The sequence below is a fragment of the Heloderma suspectum genome, chromosome 4, assembly GCF_057233095.1.
Source record: "Heloderma suspectum isolate Gila_16-S chromosome 4, 16-S_ref, whole genome shotgun sequence".
Classification (NCBI taxonomy): Eukaryota; Metazoa; Chordata; class Lepidosauria; order Squamata; family Helodermatidae; genus Heloderma; species Heloderma suspectum.
The window spans coordinates 256,727,934-256,751,359 of record NC_139461.1 but is presented as its reverse complement, the minus strand read 5'-3'; the positions used below and the strand labels follow the sequence as shown (position 1 = coordinate 256,751,359).

The 23,426-nt window shown below is 42.9% G+C and overlaps 1 protein-coding gene across 12 annotated transcripts in view; it reads right to left on the bottom strand.

The window, feature by feature from the left end:
• The window catches only part of TRAF3IP3 (TRAF3 interacting protein 3), a 46,063-nt gene that overhangs the window by 14,551 nt on the left and 8,086 nt on the right, over positions 1 to 23,426 (bottom strand). For 4 of the 12 annotated variants that reach the window (XM_084853415.1, XM_084853414.1, XM_084853413.1 and 1 more), the window contains exons 2-10: positions 22,625 to 22,685; positions 15,866 to 16,274; positions 15,170 to 15,305; positions 14,736 to 14,793; positions 12,246 to 12,270; positions 11,004 to 11,033; positions 9,127 to 9,222; positions 3,494 to 3,565; positions 2,576 to 2,716 (exon numbers count right to left, since the gene is read on the bottom strand). In XM_084853415.1, the coding sequence (XP_084709541.1) occupies positions 2,576 to 2,716; positions 3,494 to 3,565; positions 9,127 to 9,222; positions 11,004 to 11,033; positions 12,246 to 12,270; positions 14,736 to 14,793; positions 15,170 to 15,305; positions 15,866 to 16,213 (906 nt within the window). In that variant the 5' untranslated portion in view covers positions 16,214 to 16,274; positions 22,625 to 22,685. Of the gene's footprint in view, positions 1 to 2,575; positions 2,717 to 3,493; positions 3,566 to 9,126; positions 9,223 to 11,003; positions 11,034 to 12,245; positions 12,271 to 14,735; positions 14,794 to 15,169; positions 15,306 to 15,865; positions 16,275 to 22,624; positions 22,686 to 22,967; positions 23,081 to 23,212; positions 23,339 to 23,426 lie in introns of all 12 variants that reach the window. The other 8 variants (XM_084853422.1, XM_084853420.1, XM_084853421.1 and 5 more) reach the window with 5 other exon arrangements.

Here is a 23,426-nt window from a genome sequence, read left to right as displayed (position 1 = left end):
AGTTCATTGCGGAGAGAGCTATTTTACCATAAGGCTCAATATTTGTTGTTGAGACTTGATGGAAACTCAGCCTTGGGTGCTCCCAGACAAGGATTTTATTGGTCTGTCTGATTCATGGAATTTTACATGTGTGTGTGTGTCCAGACTATGATGTCTTCCACTTGTAATCCTCCATATGTTCCCACTGTTTTTCCATCTTTTTCCATTAAGAAAAGAAAGACGGAGTAGCTACACAATGCCTTCTGATTACGAGCCCCCAATAGGAATGTCCCTGATGTAGATGGAAAATATTTCATTCCTTATTAATATACTTTTATGGCATTGCTTTCTCTTTCCTGTACCTAATACATATTTTTAAAATCTCTGCTTGCTTTTGTTTGTGTGGTTCTGCCCAGCTAACTGGACTGTCCCAGGGATTCATGGATGTGTTACCCTAAACTGACCTGTATTTTATTTTTTGTAAGATGTGCTACCAGAAAGAGCTGCAGGGATTTGCTTTTTCAAATTGACTTCTGAAAGTACTGTGTGGCAGCCTCTGAAGCAACAGGGGAGTCATCAATCATGTTAGACTCATTTCTCTGCAACAAAGCAGCAGTTGATATTTCTGCCTGACAGACACCTGTGTGAAACTGGAAAAGTTCAAACACTTTTGCCAACAGATCTTGCTTTGGTAAATATCTTCTTCTCTAATATGATGTGCCAGCCAGCCCAGTGAGCCCAGCCCACCTAGTTATGAGCTTTGTATATGGTGCCATCTAGTGGAGAGATGAAAGAAAAGGAAGTTGTAGGGCCAAACTAGAAGATAGGTTAAACATGTGATTGCATTTGGGTATCATTCATTTTTTTAAAAATAAAAATAGTACCAATGGGGGCATTGTCCCATTCCAGTACCATGGAATGGGACAATGGGGAGGGGAATTAATACACACACACACACACACACACACACTGTTCTCTGAATATAGACCTACTGGCCCAGTACAATCTTCAGAAGAGGAGTTGTTGTCCATGCCACTTCCTGCAGAGTACCATCTGGCAGCAGCACGGCAACGGGCCTTCTTTGTGGTGGCACCCTCACTCCAGAATGACCTGCCTTCTGCCGTATATCATACACCAATGATCATGTGCTTTCGACATTTATTTAAAAGGCACACGTTTACCCTGGCTTTTTCCAACCATTAACTTGTTTAACTTGATGTGTTATTGTAATGATGTATTGTGTTATAATTTGCTGTAAATTGCTTTGAGATTTTTTTAAATGGGCAGTATATAAAAGCAGTATATAAATATTCTTAAATAAATACCCCCCCCCCCCCAGCTTCCATAGCAGTTTTGTGGGTTGGGTGAGAGGGCAGGCCAGGCTGTTTTTCCTCGGTAAGATGGTGCAGGTGGAAATAATTAAACCTCCTCCTGTGGGTGCTGTGATCACACATTTTAACATCTCGCCTGATTTGGCCCTCAGCCTTAGCGCTTCACTAGGCAATTACTTCAACATGACCCAACTCTAGCCAGTGGGTTGGGCCTGCAATCCAAAGACAAAAATACTACCTGTCTTCCTTGCAATGGCCTGGGATAGGGTGGTGTGCATGTGTGCAGGAGGAGAGCAGCCTCACTGCTTTTATTTCTTTATTTACTAATATTTACACCCTGACTTTCTATAAAATGGAAAGCAATGATAAAAAATATACAATAAAACATTACTGTATTTCATTTACTTCATTTCTATACCACCCAATAGCCAAAGTTCTCTGGGTGGTTTAAAAATACAAAAATACATCTGTCCCCAGCAGAGAAAGCAAGATAGATGGGCTCAGAGATCCATCTAATGAAAAAGGTTGAAAGGATGGAGAAGGAAAAATAGCCTCCTTTGTTTCTCCCACCTTGCTGGCAAGAGCCCAACAGGGCAAAGGATGGATGGAGGCCTCCCATATCAGAGGTCTCCACCCTTTGGGCATCTAGCCCATAGGATTTCTCTCTTAGGCTGTAATCCTATGCATGTTTAGGAAGAAAAAAGTTCTACAACTCCTAGCATTCTCCAGCCAACCATATTGGTTGAAGAACGCTGGGAGCTGTAGGACTTTTTTCTGTCTAAACATGCATAGGATTGTGCCTTTAGTTTCTTAGCCACTACACTATATTTTCTGTACATAATACATTATCCCCACCACAGATACACCTCTGGCTATTTTTCAGTGTTGTATTTCTCTTATGTTACTTGAAATGATCTCCTTGTACATGGGATGGGTGCGGGAGATAACATACTTATGGGGGGGGGGAGAAGCAAAACCTGTGAGTGTTGGTCTGATACAGTCAGGTGCAAATCCCTCCTTCCATTGAGTATTGTGGTTAGGATTATGCCTCAAGCAGAAGGAACCGCAATGATACACCCAAGAAGTTATTGCCATCAATCATGCTCTGACACAACACACTTCTCTCACACTGCTTTGTTCGGAGCTTCATCTTTCTCGTTCACCTAATACATAACAAAATTCCTATAAGGAAGACATCAACAGGACATTGCTGTGTAAATTCTGCCCAACATTCTACTGGTCCCAGGCTGAAATCCCGTGCCTACCTGGGCATTCTGGAGTTGACTTTCTGCTTGCATTTTCTCCTCAAGCAGTTTCTGAAGAGACTCTTTCACTTTCTGATCATAGGTCTGCTTTTGATCTTCCATCTCCAGGAGAATCCTCTTTAAGCTCCGCTTTGAGTAGCTCTAAATAAAACAAACGAGAGCTAAAGAATATGGGGTTGGATCCACACTAAATCATATTTTGATCCCATTGAAGTCCATGGGAAAAGGTACACATGACCAACTACAGTCCCATGGATTTTGATAAGACCAAGGCATGCCTAACTTAGTTTGGATTCAACCCATTAAAACCAATGGCATCCATAATTCACCAAGCTAAACATCCTGTCCTGGAATTTTTTCACAGTGAAGAGTGTACTAAATTCATTTGTTAGAGAATTAGTTGCTCCCATTAATGGAAGATCAAAACTGGACAACTTCGTGTGAAGGAAAATAGTATTTTTAAAAAATCTTGGTTTAGGATTGCATTTACTCTGACACAGGTCAATGGAAACAGCATTCAAATCAACTTTATTCAGCCCTTATGATACGACCCAAATAATAGTCAAGGTACAGTTAAAAATGTCGGCTCATATTATTTGCAAGGAAAATAAGTATCAATTTCCATGTTGATTTTATGTAAAATGATATTGTATTGCTACCTCATACACATTCTGGAAAACTTGGGGCGGGGGGCAAAGGTTGTGCACCTCTGACCTAGCGTTATAATACAACGTTATGACAACGTTATAATAGAATCTGATTCTCTATGATGAAGCGCAATAGGCCATTCCCAAACAATAGTGTCTGAAGAACAGAGCAGCCCCCGAGGATCCAGAAGCTGGCCATTCCTAATATAAATATGGAAAACTACTTGAGCTTTGAGAAATAGGCCTTCTCTTTTTGAACCAAAAATCTTACCTGAGTGCAGATCTGCAGTTGATTCTCCAGCACACCCAATCTGTCCTTGAGTTTCTCTTCATTTAATTGACCCTGACAGAGAAACAAAGTTGGAAATTTTGAATCATCAGATTGCAAAGGCTTGCAAAAAAATAAAAGACACCCCCATGCACATACATTCACACATACATTGCTTCTGTACCTTGATTCACTCAAGTTTTCAGGAGTTCCTTTTCAGAGTATGGGTACAATCCAGCTGACGATGACCATGTTTCATTTCTACTGATTACAATGGCAGGGTCATGAAACTTATTCTTCACTCTGCCACTGGTATCAATAAGGCTTATCAAATTGTATTTAATGCCTGTGCACTCCAGTCTTGATGGAAACTGCCATGCCCCCAAGTGCTGAATAGTATTATTTTTTTAAACCCAGGAGTTGTTGCTAACCACACCATTAAAGTAACATCTAGTTTGGCCCTCAGAACTGTGTGGAAGTTGCTGGCACTGTGGTTCTGTTATGCAGGTGGGAAGATTCTGGGATCACTGATATACTTAGAACAGGACAGAATAGAACAAGATGTTCTTATCTGGTAAACTTCTATTCTCCTCACAGGCAGGAGTCATTTAACATTGGCTTAAATTCTGCCTCTAGGATCTGGGAAGATAGCATTAAAAGCCTCTTCCTGAAAAATGGTAACCTCTTGCTAATCTCCCAGACAGCTAATGCTGCAACCCATGATAATGCCAGAAAGCCACGACACCTGTTTTCTCAGCATAAATCAGCCACAGGACTTTTAAAACATTTTTTTAAATAAGCATTATGGTGGTATAGCATTACACCCCTATGTTGTAAAACTTTTCCTTTAAAATAGAATGATAACAAATGGCACTATACCATTATAATCCTATAATACCTTTTCTTTAAAGCAGCATTATAGAGTTATACCTATATAATGCTAATTTTAAAAATCATTTAAAAAAGACACGGTCACTGCCATTAATCACTTTTCTAAACTAGCAGTGACTGGAAAGGGGATTTCTTTTTCATATTTTAGGAAACATCGATATTGCATTAAGTGATATTTCACTATGATTTTAATATGTGGTGTGTATTTTTTAAATATAGAGATGGGCAAGTGGCACTTGCTTAAAGAAAAATGGGTGATAAAAATGGTGCACATTATAAAGAGTGTACTGATTGGGCTAGTTCACATGACAGGGTCGTTTCACCATGGGTCATTTAACCCATGATGAGCCGTGGTGCGTGCCAGAAGACATTTTCAATATGCAACCCCAAGTGGGGGTTGCAGTGTCATGCGAACCCATCCACCAGGGGCTATTTGAGGGTATAAAAACCCCTTGAATAATCCTACAACAAACCGAGGGTTATGTGAGGGTCATTTAACCCTCACATAACCCTCGGTGGCCAGATTAGTGTGTTGTGCTAACCAGTTCATAGTGTGCTGAGCTATGATAGGTTCACCTGCCCCATAAGTCACTACCCACATCAAAACCATACCCCTTAAAAAGACAGAAGAGTAATGCTAAGGGCATCTATAGTTGTGGAGATTGCATTATTCTTCCATCCTTCTCGAAAAAAAGAGAAAAAAGTCAGACACAGCCAGTACCAAGACAACACAGAAAGATTGTAAGTGGATGGCGATATCATGTGGACCTCCTGTAAAATGTGAATGAATAAGTCATGGTGATTCTACAATCAGTTCTCATCTGGAAGCACCCTTTGTTTGTTTTTTGGAGCTCTTGGCAACCTCCCTGCTTCTGCATCAAGGCCGGAAGACACTGGTGATTGGTGGGAGATTTTTGCCTTTCAGAAAGAGACTTTTAGCCCTGTTTTTAGAGCCTCTGCCTTGTGTAGAAAAAGCCCATTGTCTAGACTCCCTGTAAAATTCCATGAATGAGGCAGGGTGATTGCATAATAAAAGTCTTGTCTGGAAGCACCCAATATAAGATTGGGTGATCCTGATTGGAAGCAAAGGCTTGATACTGAAAAACGGCATACCGCTACAGAACCATATAATATTTTCATGTTTCTCTTTTCCCTGTGCTACCAGTTCCTGATCCCTTCAGATAAGACCAAAACCTAGGGCAGGACGCAGGAGATAGAAATGAGAATTTACCCTGGTTTCTGTGAAGATGCCAATACACAGTTAGGACTTGAATTGCCTCCTGTAAATGTAAAAATGCAACTCTTAAAAAAAAAGAAAAAAGGGCTAGTTATTTGTTTTTTTTAACGGGGGATTGATTTTCAACAGGGAATGCCTGACTATAAGTCCTATCTTGTTCTTTTCTTAGGTACTTTGAGGCACTGAAAATGTTAGATAACACCTCTGGTTTTGAAGAAGCACCCATTTTTCAGTTAATTTGTATTTTTTCTTGCATTTCCAATGTCAGCTCTCAAAGTTTCTGATCTGCATTGTGCTTTGAAATCCCAGCAGCAGATTAATTGTTCCTTTGATGACAAGATAAAAGAGAGAACTTGCAAAAGAAACTGTTTTCCAGAACACAAATGCTCAGAGACTAAGTGCACACCCACCTGTTGCTATGCTGAGGTTTCACCACTACTTCCTGCCAGCAAGGGTGTCAAGCTATTTTTCCCTGCTCCTCTGAAGTTTGACAGAAGTGTTTCACAGAGGAAGTCTTAAACCACAATGCATCAGACACTACGTGTCAGGCATTCCTGTTCTGACAGAGCTCTTGCTAAGCTTATTTTTCAGCTTTTCTGGAAAGTATTTTGCATTGCAACTTTTTTCTGCATGAAGCATTTTCTTAAGGGCTAAACTTTCAACACTGCCAAAGGGTGTATCCAGGTGAGGCTTCTTTCCATGCAATCACCCTGCCTTATTCATGAAGTTTTATAGAGGTGGGTGGGTTTCCAGATGTTGTTGTCTTCCACTTGTAACCCTCCCATATTTTCCCACTGCTTCTTCCATCTTTTTTCTTTCCACAAAAATCTGTTAAGGATGGAAAGATGGAACAGCTGCACAATATCTTTCACCTGGTAGCACTAACAGCTCTCCCCCTAGAAGCATCTTAAGTATGATTTTGAAAAGCCAGTAAATTGGAGACAGCCATTTTATTTTATTTTTTATTATTACATATCCCTTATTTTCCTCCAAGGAGCCCAAGGCAGTGTACACGAGCCTCCTCCTCTCCATTTTATCACAACAACCCTGTGAGGTAGGTTAGATTGAGAGTCAGTGACTGTCTGTGACTGTCAGTCACCCAGTGAGCTTTATGGCCGAGTGGGGATTAGAACCCGGATCTCCTTGGTTCCAGTCCAGCACTCTAACCACTATGCCACACTGACATAACATATTCTAGAGAAAGGTGGGGGGCGGGGGGGGCATTTGACAGCACAATCACTATCCGCGATGCAAACATACATTTCTTTGTCCTACAGTGGGATATGGTTAAACTGGTCTGGCAGTTTTTGAATACAATTCCCACTGAACTCATGACAATCTGATTCCTCCTCTCAAAAAGGAAATAAAGCCTGACTGGAATGATGTGGGTACTTATGTGTGCACTGGAGACAGTAAAACATCCCCATGCCCACACATACCTGAATATGTATTACATTTCTATACCACCCAATAGCCAAAGCGCTCCGAATATCACTTGAGCAATGTAGCAACTGTTTTAATAGGGATTTTTTTTAAAGTAAGGGGAATACATATTCCCGTAAGTGTATATCTGGCTTTTTAACAAAGAAAAAAGTGCTGAAATTCTCTGTTCTGCACAAGATGACTTCTACCAAACTATTAAAGGTAGGGGAACCCTGGTTTCTGATGCATTTGGTCACTCCCAATAACAGGAGTCTCCAACCTTTTGGGCACATTTGGAATTTTGAGAAAATGCCTGGGCTCCATCACAAAATGGCTGCTATGGTGGGCATGACCAGTCGCATTTCACAGAAAGGTAAACTAGTGAGGCTAAAAAACAAAACTCCACTCCTTTGAACCCACAGTTCTCTTTCTTATTCAGGATCATCCATCCAAATTCTCTCTCTATCATCCCATACCCCCAGCCCACAAAATCCATTCACCTCAGTCACTCATTCTTCTGTTGCTTTCAGGATCACCCCTCAAACTCTCTTACCTGAAGAGATCAGGAGTTGGTAGCACAGGAAAAAGAGAAACAGGAAAATATTATATAGTTCTGTAGCTGTATGCTATGTTTCAGTATCAGACCTTTGCTTCTAATTAGGATCACCTAAGCTTTTCTTGGGTGCTTCCAGACAAGGCTTTTATTGTGCAATCACCCTGCTTCATTCATGGAATTTTACAGGGAGTCCAGACAATGGGCTTTTTCTACACAAGGCAGAGGCCTTAATAGCAGGGCTAAAAGTCTCTTTCTGCAAGGCAAAAATCTCCCACCAATCACCAGTCTGTCTTACTGCCTGTGATGGGGAAGCAGGGAGGTTGCCAAGGGCATCTCTACACTAGCCTAAAATCCTGCATTTAAAATGAGGCTTTCTGCTTCCGTTTTAAATGCAGGATCACAATGACTCCCTTTTTCACGTGCTTCCTTTCCCTCCTCCCTTCTCCTCCTTCTCCCTGTATCTGAGTCTTCCATTATCTTCCATTGACCTCGCTCTTCTTCTTGCCGCTTTTCCTTTTTCACAGAGGGAACACAACAGGGTAATTTGATAGCTTATTATCTGCAATCTATTTAAAAACGGAGAAAGGGCATTTAGTGTAGAAGACGCCCTGGAGGGCCATGCATCATGTAAAGAGCCCGCAAACCTCCATGAAGGAGCAATCTCAATCGCAGGATAAAAGCGCCATGTGAAGAAAGCCCAAGAGCTCCAAACAAACAAACAAAACAAGCAAACAAAACAAAGGGTGCTTCCAGATGAGAACTGAATGTAGAATCACCATGGCTTATTCACTCACATTTAACAGGAGGGCCACACGGTATCACCATCCACTTACAATCCTCTTCTCCCTCAGTAGGTCATCCTGCGGACCTCCCTAATCCATCCCATTGCCCTCTGCAGCCCAACCCCACTCCAGTCTCCCTGTTTCCTCCATCCCCATGTCAGAGTGCCCCAAGCCCCTATCTCACTGCTTCCTTCTCCCACCCCATTGGGTCATTCCCAGCCCAGACTCAGCCTCACTGCCTCCACCTCCCATGCCATTGGGTTGTCACCTAGTTCTCTGCAGGTCACCTCCAATCCTCCCCATTTCCCCACTGCCATCCCCAAGTTTCCCTGCCTACCAGCAGCAATAACGGGATCCAAAGCTTCCTTCCTTCCTGTTTTTTTTTTTTCTCCCCTGGTGGCCTGGAGGGTTCAGAGCTTAGTGATGGCCTCCAGCCAGTACTATCTTTACTTCCTAAGAATGTCTCTGTGTCCACATGGAGTCCGTAACCATTCCAGTGAATAAAGATGGCAGGTGGCTGGAGGCCAGGGATTTACTGTGAAGTGCTCCCGGCCACCCACAAAAATGGGTTAATTAAATAAATAAATAAAAATTACTGGTATCATGCAGGGCACTTCACAGGCACAGGGGGAGGTGTCCGCAGGTGCTGTGGTGTCCATGGGCACCATGTTGCCTATCCTTGCCCAGCAAGACACTGATAAAATGTGTAGGTACAGATATTAGTAATCTCAGCCTGGCCATCTGATACCTTCCAAGATTTTTCTGCTGCTTGCAGCAGCATGGCTAAAAACTCCTGTAAAATCACCATCTTCTGCTTCAGGAGTAGCTCTCGATGCAGCGCCTCCTAAAAATGAAATAAAGAAATCTGACTCGGCAAAGTGTACCAAAGGTATCTCAGGCACTGCCAGAACTTATTTCCCTAACCCCATCAGCTGTATCAGTAGTGAGGCTTTCCTTAATCTCCCAAGAGGTGTGGTTTTTTTTCCTCCAAAAGGAAGCATGAAGAAACTGGTGCTAGGATGGTTCTGGGCATCTTGACAGCTTCACAAAGAACTCTGGCTCCCTGACAAGCCCCTTCTGGGGGCTCTGATTGTATATAAAATTGTGTCCCAGCTCCCATGAGCCTGCTGCTGACCTGCACTTACTAATCATGTTTCTCACAAAACAGCCATCTTCCAGCTGTAATGCTGCCTCTCAAAAATTCTTCACTTATATGTGCCTGAGTTGCTATTTCATATATGCCACTTTTCTTGTTAGAGTGACCGAAGCCCAATGTTATATAAGGTGAGACAGACCATTGCGGCACTTAGTTTCCAGAGACCAACAAAAGCTCCCTAGCTTTTCAGGCCTTTCCCTTTCTCTGCTCCTTGGGACTAGAGCTGCCCCAGATATAAGGAACTTTTAGTCAATTAACTGGATAATGTATTGGATTCATTTTTTAAGTCTGTGTATAACTGCATGTTAATAAAGAAAGGGTTATATCTAATGAAGGTTTGCACTAGTCAAAAGCACTTCCACTTGGGCAAAGAGGAGCACCCAATTTTTGCTGATCCCCCGTATCTACTGTAGACCCCCCCCCCCCATATCCACGGAAAGCTGTTCTTGTTTGGAACAGTATGGGATATGGAGTGCGGGGATGCAGTAGGGAAGGAGGATTGGTGAAAACTGGGTGCCCCGCCTTGCGCAAGCAGAAGCACCTTGCTAGCGCGAAGCCATTGTTGGATACAACCCAATGATTCTGAAGAAAGAAGCCTACTTCCTTTCTTAGATGATGCCTGCACATATTAAAAAATCCCCATTTTAGAAGAGGATCCCCTCCTAGGTGGGAGAGAAATGGAAATACATGTTAGCTACTTGTACTTAAAATAATGTAAACATTTTAAAGAATCTGATGTCTAATTAAGTGGAAGCATTTTAAAGATTGGTAATTGATTAATTTAACCAACTGATGGATTAAATGTTGCTTGAGACCCTGGGTTCCATCCAACATTTCAGTGAGCAGAGTTCTGCTTGTGTGATGGGACTTCTCCTTCCTCTGCTCTCCCCTGAACCCCCAAATCTGCTACAGTGTGTACCCCAACCGTCTATAGCAGATTTTGAGGATGCAGTGGGGCCACTAGAGGGCCTACAGGGGGGCAGGAGGACAAGCCATTCTCTCAATGGTGTTTGTTCTGTTGGCAGTGAAGACTTCTGGATTTTACCCCTTACACTTAACACTGTTGGTACTTCAAAATGGCAGGCCAAGGAAATGGCAGTGTCAGTGGGTGGCAGACTTTATCTTGTTGAAATATACACAAAGCCCCAAGCCACATGCTCTCTTTTTTCTCTCAGGTACTGCTTCCTGTACTTCAAGCTATCTGCTAAGTCAAGAAATGTGGGTAAACTCTTGACCCTACGTAATGTTTTTATTAATACCTTCAGGGCAAAAGCAAAACCTATACATGGAAAATCTGAGGTAACTTTCCTAACATTGTTGCTTTCTATTTAATATTTCATTTTCAGTGATGGTCCTATCTGAAGGGGAAAGATTCCCAAGTCTAGAGGCTAAAGTCCTTTCTGAAGGAACACACAACTCATGGCATAATCCTTCTCACAGATTGTCCTAAATTAGTTTTAGTTACTCACCTTGAGGTAGTTAGAAAGTTGAATAATTTCCTGAAATAGAAATAAATTCTAATTGAGTTTAATATGGAAATGTTAACATTTGGCAAGGAAATGCAAAAGTCACTGTGAAACTGTCAGCTTCCACATGAGGCTTCTGTTTTTTTGGCGAGATAACACAGCAAACACTTTATACACTGAGTGTATTACAACTGTTGGGCACTACTAAGTCTAAATGTAGGGGTTTTTATTCAAGCCAATTCCTTCTGTAACTCAAACGTTATCCATTTAGGGAGTTAATCCCTCACCCTCAAGCAACTGATCTGGGGTTTCATGAAAGGGAAGCAAATTAATTTATTATATTTATAGTGCTAGGGTGGGAGAGAGGTGTTTGTGGAATTTTTTCCTTCAGGTGCCAAAATAACTTAACATGACTAGGGGTGGGGTACCATTGGCACTCCACCTTAGGCAGCAAAATATCTTGGGCCTGCCCTGGGCTTACCTAGAAGGCAGGATGCCGAATGGCTCAATAACAGTATATAACACTGCAACAACTGCCCATGCTGCTGAGATAGTTTTGCAGTCCTAGGCAGATGGCAGAAAAAGTAAGTCTCACTATAAGCTAAAGAGGTCAAGAAAATACAGATAGGGAGAGAGCTCGGCTGTGCTAGCAGAGACCATAATAAAAGTTGCTACACATAATGTAGGCTCTTGGGGTTGAGAAGCTTCCCAGAGCTTAGTTCGACTGCATTGGGGGGAAAATGAATGCTGTTAAACCATTCTCCAAAAATGCTTGTGATGCCAAATGCCAAATTGAGCTAAGGGTAGTTTGCCCATCACTAGTAAAAACAGAAGGTTTATTGAGGACTTGGTGGGCTCCCATCCATATTCATAATCAGATAGGGGAAGAATTTGTGGCTGATGATTTGTTCTTCTAATACAATATTAATATAATAACTTGCTCTCAAAGGATCCAAATCAAATCCTTGGCTTGCATGAAGATGATCCATTCATACAGTAAGAACGATGCCCAAGTATTAGCAAACGTTTTCTACCTCAACTGAGCAAGCTGCTGAAAACCTTGTGTGGGTAGTGGAAATTAACATATAGAGGTGATCATACAACTCAATTAAGTCTGCTTGTAGTTTATACCATTGAAAGTACTTTATTCCTAGGGACTAGTTTATGCTAATATATAGCATGTACAGTATCAGTCATAAAGGTCTAAAGAAACAGGGTTCCCATCACCATTTCATGTTTCCGTACCTTATCTAAAACTGTGATTCCACAGCTGAAAAAGAGAGAGAACATGACTTTACCAAACAGGACATGCCACTATTGTAATAAGTGATAGCTCGGGGTCATAATCAACATTATGTGAATTAACATTGTAGTGCTAATGGCTGCACAACTGCTAGCACAACCAGCACAAGTAACGCAAGCAACACCTGGTCTTTCTTCACATGGAGCTTTTATCCTGCAATTGAGATTGCTCCCTCATGGAAGTTTGCAGGCTCTTTACATGACGCCGTGACCCTCTAGGGCATCTCCTGCACTAAATGCCCTTTGTTCTGTTTTTAAATAGATCGTAGATAATGAGCTATCAAATTACCCCATTGTGTTCCACTTGAGTTCCCTCTGTGAAAAGAGGAAAAGCGGCAAGAAGAGGAGCGAGATCAATGAAAGATAATGGAAGATTCAGATATGGGGAGAAGGAGGGGGAAAGGAAGCAGGTGAAAAAGGGAGTCATTGTGATCCAGCATTTAAAACAGAAGCAGAAAGCCCTGTTTTAAATGTAGGATTTTAGGCTGGTGTAGAGATGCCCCATGTCTAATGAAGTCATAAAGAGTTGTGCAACGAATTGCAGAACAACTTGTGCAACACATTGTGCAAGAGCTTGAACAACAGCTTGTGCAATGCGCTGTTGTTGTTGTTGTTGTTGTTATTATTACCATTTCTATACTGCCGATAGCCGAAGCTCTCTGAGTGGTTTACAGAAGTTAAAACATTAAAATATAATATACAAAGTTTAAAAGCCATTTACATAAAAGCACAAAGACAATATACACAAACAACAGATAACTAAAAACAACTTTGAATAGTCCGTAATAACTACAGACACATCCAGGACTGATTAAAACTCATCATGTGCTGCCAAATGCCTGGGAAAAGAGATAGGTGTGTTGTGAAACACTTGGGGGCACTTTGTGCAAGGATAAAAACAGAGTTTCCGCAAGTGGTAGTCACTTTGCATAGCAAAATGACACCACTGGATACAACAACGCACTGGGGTCTAACTAGATGTTACAGTGACAGACCCATGTGCATAATCAACTGCGCCACTGAAGAGGCCCTGTAAGCAGTGGGGTTGGGGGTGCTGCAGTAATGTTATATGGCGCATAGACAAGTGAAAAAGCACGAGGGAGTGAAGGATTCAGCTCCCTCTGCCTGCCCATGCTACCCTTTAAATTGCCTCACCCTCTACAGAAAATCAGCAGGACTTAGACGATTTTACTAAAGACTCCTTCCACTACTCTCATAACTAGGTAGGGGTTGCCAACCCAACTCCCACTCCTCACCCCTGTTCAGGCAAGTGGCCACCAAGTGTTTTCTGAGGGAAGGAATGTGAAGAGACTGGTTGGTTGGGCACTGCTGCTTGAAAGTGTCCCCAGCACCTTCAGGCAGCAGATGAGGTACACTCTCACTGGCCTTTCCTACTCCAGAGCAGGAAAGCTTAGCAGTGGTGTGTGTGTGTGTGTGTGTGTGTGTGTGTGTGATTTTGGCCCTTTGTTGCCAAGGCTCTCCAGGAACAGGAGCCACAGAAATGCCAGACAGCCTGCAGCCTTTCTCCCAGCTTTGGAGCTGGGGACGTGGCAGGGATTGCTGCACAACTGTTGAGATAATCTTCACCCACCTCTGTAGCTTCAAAGTTGGGAGCAAGGCTGGCTGCTCAACCCTCGCTAGAGGGTGGCGCCTAACTTGCCATGGCGAGCTGGATTGTTGAAGCCTGGAATTAGGGATCAAGAAGGACTCAATGATATCACAGGCCATGCTGTGAATGTTCCAAAGGCACGGTAGCATGACAATATCTTCACATGTTCAGAAATGCATTCCCTGATGTTGTAGGCCATGCTGCTCATGGACAGAATCCTCTTGCATCAGCATGCTTGATGTTGTGATGATATGTTAATTGTACAATGTTAATTGTTGTGAACCACCCAGAATGCTTCAGCTACTGGATGGTATAAAAATGTAATAAATAAATGTTGGTGCAGGAAGATTTGTGCATGTGCATTGTGTCTTATGAAGTTAAGGAATCTTATAGAGTTTCTAACTGTTGGATTCTAGTGAGTTTAATGAAAAAGCTAGGGCATCTTGATTCCAGAAGTGATTCCAAGGGTGCTTTCAGATGAGGCTTTTATCATGCCACCGCCTTGCCTTGATTACAGAATTTTACAAGAGGTCCAGTCCAGACAAAGTTGTCTTCTACATCTAATCTTCCTGTATTTTCCCACAGTTTCTTATATCTTTTTTTCTTACCAAGGAAAATCCATTAAGGAGAAAAAGATGGAATAGGTACACAGAAGCCTTCTAAATGATAGCGCCCCAAAAGTGGGGGAGCAGACTCTGAGTAAAATTTCTGCCCATCTCTGTTCTATTCAACATGCCCCAAAATCAGTACCTAATCCCCAGTATTCTATCTGAAAGATACCATCTACAAGGAAAAGTGGGATGTACAGTAATGTGCTTGCTTACTCTGTCTGTTGGCATGAGTTTTTCTTTTCTGCACTTGATTCAGTTGTGGTCTGTGTACCTGTGTAAACATAAAATGAAGAAATTCCATATAAATGCTTTGAACAATGGAGAATTAAATATGATTGGATATTTCCAGCAAAACTGTTCTTCCTTTTGGAAACAACTAGAGATTTCTGGCACAAATATTTAGTTTTTAATTTTAAAAAAGGATTAATTTTAAAGTGTTTTTACATGTACTGTATTTCTGGAAACAGAAGGACAAATTAAATTATTCCCATTATTGAGTCTTTAGAATGAAAATATTTGCATATTAAACCTTGTAAAATCAATTGAAAGAATATTCAACCAGTTCAAATGTAATACTGTAAAATATACCGTACAACAAAGCCATATATTGGCTAAATGTGGGGCTAGTTTTATACTTTGCTGCTTACCTTTACAGCTTTTGGAAACGTTCACAGTGAGCATGTTTTCAGGTGAGGACTCTGAGTTGCCATGTTCAAAAGTATCACTGAGGTCATGCAGCACAGATTTGGTATGAAGCTGGGAGGTAGGGTTATTCCAAGACTCCTGAAACAAAATAATAATTTGTTTCTCTTCAACGTATTGGCCTCAGTCCTGACAAAATAAGTCACGTTAGTTGAAACCAAAATAGTTTGGATTCACCTCTAATTTGTCCTTGGAACAGGCTCCCTAAATCACCCCAGTATCAGATTCTCTTCTCATGGAGGTGGGGAGAGCTTTAATTATTGACTTTCTCTTATTATTTTTTAAAGAGCAAAATGGCACTACTTTGTCATTTAAAAAAAAGAAAATTATGGAGGAGAATCAGAAATTAAAGCTTTCCCTCCACTGGAAAGGAAAATGACATTGGGACAATTTAGAAAGGCTATCCAAAGGGAATTTTATTTATTTATTAAAACATTTCTATCCTGCCAAATATCCAAAGATTTGTAGACAGTTCACAAAATTTAAAATCAGAAATCATTACTAATCCCCCAGCCCAGATCAACAGGAAATAATAAAATGGGCCATTGAACTCAGTGGGGCTGACTTACAAATTAACATGTTTAGGACTGGGCTATAATTCCTGTTGCACCTGCCCTGCCCTCACAATCCTCACATATTACCTGGTTGGTAGGTGATGATCTCAGATTCATCCAAGTTGATATCTCCCCCGAATCTCCAGTTTTGTTGTCAGGAAACAGTGATGCCTCTATGCCAGCAGGCAACTGTCCTTCTGTCCTTCTGGGCTCTTCAGTTATTAAATTCCTTCTTCGGAGGAACTCTTTCTCACGGGGGCTTTGAAGTGGCTCCTTGACGTCTTTCGTCTGGTGTTTACCCACAAGACGGCACATGGTCCTATTATTCATTCTGCGCAGGTTTTCACGTTTCTCCTGTCGACGTTCATATTTTTCTTCGTAGCTCTCATGCTGGGGGCCATGTCGGCCATGGAACTTGCCAAATCTAGTTATCATACTGATTGCACAGGCCACGCCAATGCACAACACCCGCCAAATACACCAGAGAGTCACCCTCCTGGTGAAACCAAAAAAAAAAAAAAAATGTCAACAGGATGTAGGCTGTAGAGCTTTTGCATGCAACTGTGGAGACAATGGTCTAGTTTGCACATAATGACAACAGAGTATGGGGGGCTGTCCTCATAGGGGATTTGCTGCAAATTGGGAGCATTTTGAGGTTGTTGGCGGCAGATGACATTGTGGCCAATCTGCAGCCACCCCTTAGATTTCTGGTGGAAAAGCTGGATTTTCTGAGACTTACTGTGTTTTATTTCTTTAAATGTTTCTCTGCACTTCTGGTGCTGTGTGACCCTGTCCTTGGCATTTATTTGGGCATGATAGCCCTGTCCAGGGGTGTGTCTTTCACCTGGCTGTGACTGAGCCTTTCCAGCCTTTGCCCTGCACTCCCATTTCACCAGTAATTAGCCTCCGTGATGATGCTCTTCTCTGATGTTTACATTACTTCACTTATCCAGTGTTGTGTTAAATCACATCTCCGATATTGTGTAAAGTTCACTTCTTTGATGTTATGTAAAGTCGCTTCTCCGATCTGGCAAGGTCTTGAAAGCCTGTTATTGCAAGCAGGGAGAAAGTGCCCAGAGAAGGAAAAAGGCGGAGTGGTGGTGGTGGAAGCAATAACTCCGCAACTGTTTGCTGGAATGGGGAGAAATTGGGGTGGGAGGATGGGATGCTCTCAAGGGGAGCCTTCAGATGCTGCACTCAAGAATCAGGGATTTGGGCTTCTCAAGGCAAAAGTGTGCACATGGGGAAAAATGCATAGTACATGCATAGTAAAAGACAGATGAAAGAAATAGTGGTTCAACTATTAAATAAAGATGGCAAAATGATAACAGATGACAAAGAAAAGGCAGAAGTGCTCAATTCCTACTTTGGCTCAGTCGTCTCCCAAAAGAGGGTCTATGACCCCCCTGGCAAAGGCGAAGTACAGGCTGAAGGGGCAGGACTGCAGCTTGAAATTGATAGGCATATGGTCAAGGAACACCTAATTACTTTGAATGAATTCAAATCTCCAGGGCCAGATGAACTGCACCCTAGAGTGATAAAGGAACTGGCAGAAGAACTCTCAGAACCGCTGTCTATTCAATTTGAGAAATCATGGAGGACGGGTGACGTGCCAGATGACCGGAGGAGGGCTAATGTTGTCCCTGTCTTCAAAAAGGGTAAAAAGGAGGAACCTGGGAACTACAGACCAGCCAGTCTGACATCAATCCCTGGGAAAATTCTGGAGCAGATGATAAAGCAATCCATCTGTAACCGCCTTGAAAACAATGCAGTGATTACTCGAAGCTAGGGATGTACGAAAGTCACTTACCTTTTCGACGGGGTGATTCGTGGTGGGGGGGAGGCGCTCCATCCCTCCCCCCGAAATTCTGGCCGGGGGGGGAGGCGCTCCGTCCCTCCCCTCCGAAATTCTGGCCGGCTGGCTCCGCTCCGCAGGGATTCTGCGGAGCCGCTGGCCGGCTCTGCCAGCCGGACATCCGGCCGCTGGCTAGCAGGGATGCAAATGGCGGCAGCCGTAGCCGCCGCCATTTGCGTCCCTGCGGTCAGCTGTGATAGGCTACGTAAATGTTTACGTAGCCTATCACGGCTGACTTAAAAAAAACAAAAACGTGCGTACGCAAATGGCGGCACCCATGGGTGCCACTATTTGCGTTCCTTATTTTGGCACGTCTTAGTCTACGTAAACATTTACATAGACTAAGACGGCGAAAATAAGGGGAATGCAAACAGCGTAGACGCTACGCTATTTGCGTTCCCCTTATTTTCGCCGTCTTAGTCTACGTAAATGTTTGAGTAGACTAAGACGTGACAAAATAAGGAACGCAAATGGCGGCGCCCATGGGCACCGCCATTTGCATACGTGCTTTTTTTCCCTTTTAAATCAGCCGTGATAGGCTACGTAAACATTTACGCAGCCTATCACGGTGTTTTTTAAAAATCTAGCCGTGATAGGCTACGTAAATCTTTACGTAGCCTATCATGTTTTTTTGTTTTTTTAACTGGAAATGGTGGCGGCGGCAGCTGGTCGGAAGACCGGCCGCCGCTGCCGCCACTGCCGCCAGGAAACTCCGCCCAAGGTAAGTCCCATCCCGGGGGGGGGGGGGCGGGCAGACCGTTCCGCCACTGATTTCGGGGGGGCCGAATGCGCTGGCATTCGGCCTCCCCGAGATTCGTGGCGGAATTCTCTGACATCCCTACTCGAAGCCAATATGGATTTGTCAAGAACAAATCCTGCCAGATGAATCTGATCTCATTTTTGGATCAGGTCAGCTCCCTTGTGGACTGTGGGAATGCTGTGGACATCATATACCTCGACTTCAGCAAAGCTTTCGACAAAGTGCCCCATGATATCCTGATGAGCAAACTAGCTCAAAGTGGGCTAGATGAAACAACGATCAGGTGTATCCACCACAGTTGGCTACAGAATCGGACTCAAAGAGCGCTTATCAATGGGATCTACAGTAACGAGTAGGGTACTACAGGGCTCAGTCCTGGGCCCAGTGCTCTTCAACATTTTTATTAATGACTTGGAGGAGGCAGTGCAGGGAATGCTGATCAAATTTGCAGATGACACAAAATTGGGTGCAATATCTTATACCCTGGAAGACAAAAACAAAATTCAAAGGGATCTTGATACACTGGAGCGCTGGGTAAAAAACAACAGAATGAAATTTAATAGGGATAAAAGCCAAGTTCTGCACCTAGGAAAAAGAAACCAAATGCACAGTTACAAGATGGGGGTACTTGGCTCAACAACACTACAAGCGAGAAGGATCTTGGAATTGTTGTCGAATCTCAAGCTAAATATGAGCCAACAATGTGATATGGCTGCCAAAAAGGCAAATGCTATTTTGGGCTGCGTTAATAGAAGCATAGCTTCCAAATCCCGGGAAGTACTAGTTCCCCTCTACTCAGCACTGGTTAGGCCTCATCTGGAGTACTGTGTCCAGTTCTGGGCACCACATTTTAAGAAAGATGCAGACAAGCTGGAGAGGGTTCAGAGGAGGGCAATGAAGATGATCAGGGGACTGGAAACAAAGCCCTATGAGGAGAGACTGAAAGAACTGGGCATGTTTAACCTTGAGAAGACTGGGGGGAGATATGATAGTGCTCTTCAAGTACTTGAAAGGTTGTCACAGAGAGGAAGGCCAGGATTTCTTCTCAATCATCCCAGAGTGCAGGACATGGAATAATGGGCTCAAGTTACAGGAAGCCAGATTCCGGCTGAACATCAGGAAAAACTTTCTGACTGTTAGAGCAATATGACAATGGAACCAATTTCCTAGGGAGGTAGTGGGCTCTCCCACACTGGAGGCATTCAAGATGAAGCTGGACAGCCATCTGTCAGGAATGCTCTGACTTGGATTCCTGCATTGAGCTTTCCTGCATCGGTTGGACTCAATGGTCTTGTAGGCCCCTTCCAACCCTACTATTCTATGGTTCTATGAAAACCTGAACTCTAAAAATTACAGCTCAGGGCTAGAGATATGTTTGGCTTCCACACTGTCTTTCTCTGTGTGTATCTGACTATAATCCAACTGACATAGGCAGGTTGTACCAGAATGCAGTCAGAAGAATGTGTGCCTTTATCTGGGCATTACCTTGCAACCCTGTGCCTATATGAAGAGCGTGTTATTAACCTTCTCCTTTCATCATTAAACTTTGACGATTCATATGTTGCAAGCTTACTTGTTGTAGGGAGCCAAAGACTTCTGGAACTTTGCTCTTCTATCAGAAATAGAAAAGGGGGGAAAGAATTCTACATACTTCAAAAAAACAACAACCCATGATCCACATATTACTCTTGTTCTCCCACCACTGCTGGCTGTGAGACTCCCTGTGCCTTGAATCAGGGGGATAATCCATGTGCATTTTCTAAGAATGGTGGTTGGAACACAGGAATCATGTGAGCATGTGAGGAATTCAGGAAAGAAGGTTAGAATGGAATTTGCCTTGCACTACAATTTAATGGCTAACAGCACTTTATTTTAGCCCACACCTATCCCAGATTAACAGTAATCAAATGATAACTGTACTGTGTGCTAGACCCCTGCACACATGGAAACTGAGATCGGTTCAAAATGTGGTGGCCAGGATTTTAATTGGGATGACTTGCAGGGAACATGGATGCTTCTTGACAGTCAGCTCCTAGCATTACCAGTCAAAAGGCACTGCGTAGCTATTTCGTCTTTCCCTCCTGAACAGTTTATTTTGTGGCCAGAAAAAAAGAAGGTGGGGAAACATGGGAGGGTTACAAATGGAAGATGGTGACTTATGGACCCCTTTTCCCTGTAAAAATTCAGTGAATGAGTCTGGGTGACTGCACAATAAAAAATCCTTGCCAGGAAGTACCCCATATCTGGCCAGTTTTGGGAGAGAACTGCACTGGCTGATTTTCTTCCAAGCCCAATTCAAGGTGCTGCTTTCTATCATTAAAGCCCTTTATGTCTTGGGACCCAGACACCATCTACTCCCCTATCAACGTGGCTGAATACTAAGTTCTTCCATTGAAGCCCCTTTTAGAGTATCTCTCACCATCAAGACATAAGGTGGGTGGCAACTGAGGAGAGGGCTTTTTAATCTGTGGAATACAACTGTGGAAGCTTGCCCAGCACCTGACCCTTTTACAGGTCAGGCTAAGACATTTTCTCTGTCTTGGGCATTTTGAAGAATTCATATTTGTAAACACTAGTAATTTAATTTCCCCCACTCTCCTGTTTCATCACTTCATTGCTTTTTAATGTTTCATAGTATATCTTTATTATTGTTGTTTTGGATTTTAAATTGTATTATAAACTGCCCTGAGATAAATATTTATGAAGGGCAGTTTACAAGTTTATTCCTCTCTCCACCTTTTCCCCAATGTGTACACTTTTGCCCGAAGAAGCCAAAATCCCCGATTCTCGAGTGCAGCATCTGACAGCTCCCTAGGAGAACCCCCTCCCCCGAAATTTCACCCCAACCCCCCATTCCAGCAAACTATTGCGGAGTTATTGTTCCCACCTCATTTTTCCCAATGTGCACAGATTTCCCTGAAGAAGCCAAAATCCCTGATTCTCAAGTGCAGCATCTGAAGGTTCCCCCCGAGAGCAGCCCACCCCCCAATTTCTCCCCATTCCAGCAAACTGTCCCAGAGTTATATCTTCTACCACCTTTCTCCTTCTCTGGGCAATTTCTCCCTGCTCGCAATGACAGGCTCCCTTGATCCTGAGACTTCGCCTGATCACTACAGTGATAAAGCTCTTATGCATCAGAGAAGCAACTTTACACAATATTGGGGATATTGCGATAACCGATTTCACATGACATCAAGGAAGCAAAGTAATGCAAACATCAAAGAAGTGCATCATCACAGAAGCGAATTAGTCATTGGTGAAAAAAAAGTGCAGGGTGATTCTGAAGGCTTGAAAGAGCACTGGAAAGGCAGGCAAGTTACTCTAGTTACCTAGGGCACAGCCAGATGAAAGACATACCCCTAGGAATGCCATCATACCGAATTTAAAGCAGAGGGCTGGGCACACACAACATCTCAATCACAGGGGAGCCAAATTAAAAAACAACAACAAGGTAAAAATACTCTGCAAAAATGCGGCTTCCCTACAGGTAAACTCTGGGGTGTGTCAGGGTGGACACTGAGCCCATAGAATCCCAGACTAGTTCTGATTCTGAGGAAGAGCAGTCGCTCCTGCGAGAGGAGCACGCTCCTCTTTCCCAGGACCAACAGCTGACGGAGATTCCTCCCACCAGCATTCCTAGTTTAGTTAGTAGTCCAGGGAGTGACCAAGCACAGATAGCAGACTTAGTGGATGTGCGACGCAGACGCAGAGAGCGGCGCCAGATGGAGGGCGCGGAAAGGAGGCAAAGTGCCAGGTTGGCGCGCAAACAACGGCTGCGCCCAGAGGCTCCAAGGGAAAAGGGGAGGGACTCTCCCTAGTCCTTAAGTTCAGGGGTCTGCCAGTAATTCCCCTTCAAACGGGGACCAACTGTTCCAACTTAGGGCATAGGTACTGTGCTGCTCAGATCTAGTTGCAATCGGTATAGTTGTTAAGTTGTAAAAGAAGAATAAAGCTTTGAAAGGAATTCCTTTGTCTGTGTCTGGACTTGGCTACTGGTTTAGACTGAGAGAGACCTCCAAGGAGCCCTCGACAGGGTGGTTACAGAGTGGCCATGATGCCATGTGCCCCTAACAAACTTGAAGCCACAGCAGCATCAAAAACTTCCCATGTAAATGGCCCGCAGGAAACAGAGGTAAAGAGTTTAAAAAGTTTGATGCAGAGGTATCTGCAGAATCTAAATATAATTTCTCACAAATTCAGTGGGTGGTTTTGTATGATATGAGCTACCTACTTTTCTTGATGAGTTGTGACTTCTGGATTTGACAAATGTGCAGGATCTGCAGAGATTTCACCTATTGGGAGTTAAGCATTTATTATTATTATTATGTTGTTGTTGTTGTTGTAGAAGATTATTATTAGCATTATTTGTTCTGATAATTGGAGCATTTATGCCACATAATCATAATCCAAATCCTTTAGTCATGCATCCTCAGTTCCAACAGACACTGATCTTCTAATTATCGCTAAAACACTTTTCCAGCTAGACACAAAACACGAGGAGGGCAATTGTGAAATTAATGGAGTTCTGTTTGATTCTCTCTCTACATATGCAAGGATATTATAAGATAATTTACCTTAAGATTAAAGCCGGGACCCAAAGAATCATGAATAGCTCTGTGAGCCCAGAGGATGCTGGTGATGAAAAGTTGTTTCTCTTGAGCAATAGCCCCTCATTGCACATGGCAAGCTGAGGGACATTTCAAAAGCAGTTTATGATGTGTCATGAGGGAGAGGATAATTTTTCAATGAAAAACATGAATAAAATGAATAAAAACAAACAAACAATTGTATGAGTAGCATGCTCCTTGTATGAACTTACGCAGCTCTTTGGGCTCTGGCCTAATGGTAATTGTTACTGCACTGGACAGTAGCTGCTGCTGCTGCTGCTTCTTCGACACCTCTCTTTTTAAAAAGATCCAAGGCAACTTACAACATTATTAAAAAACTGAGAAAATATAAAACAGCTAAAAACTATGTTCATTAAAATATTAAAACAAGGTAGGACGACTAAAACATCAGTAAGAACCATAACC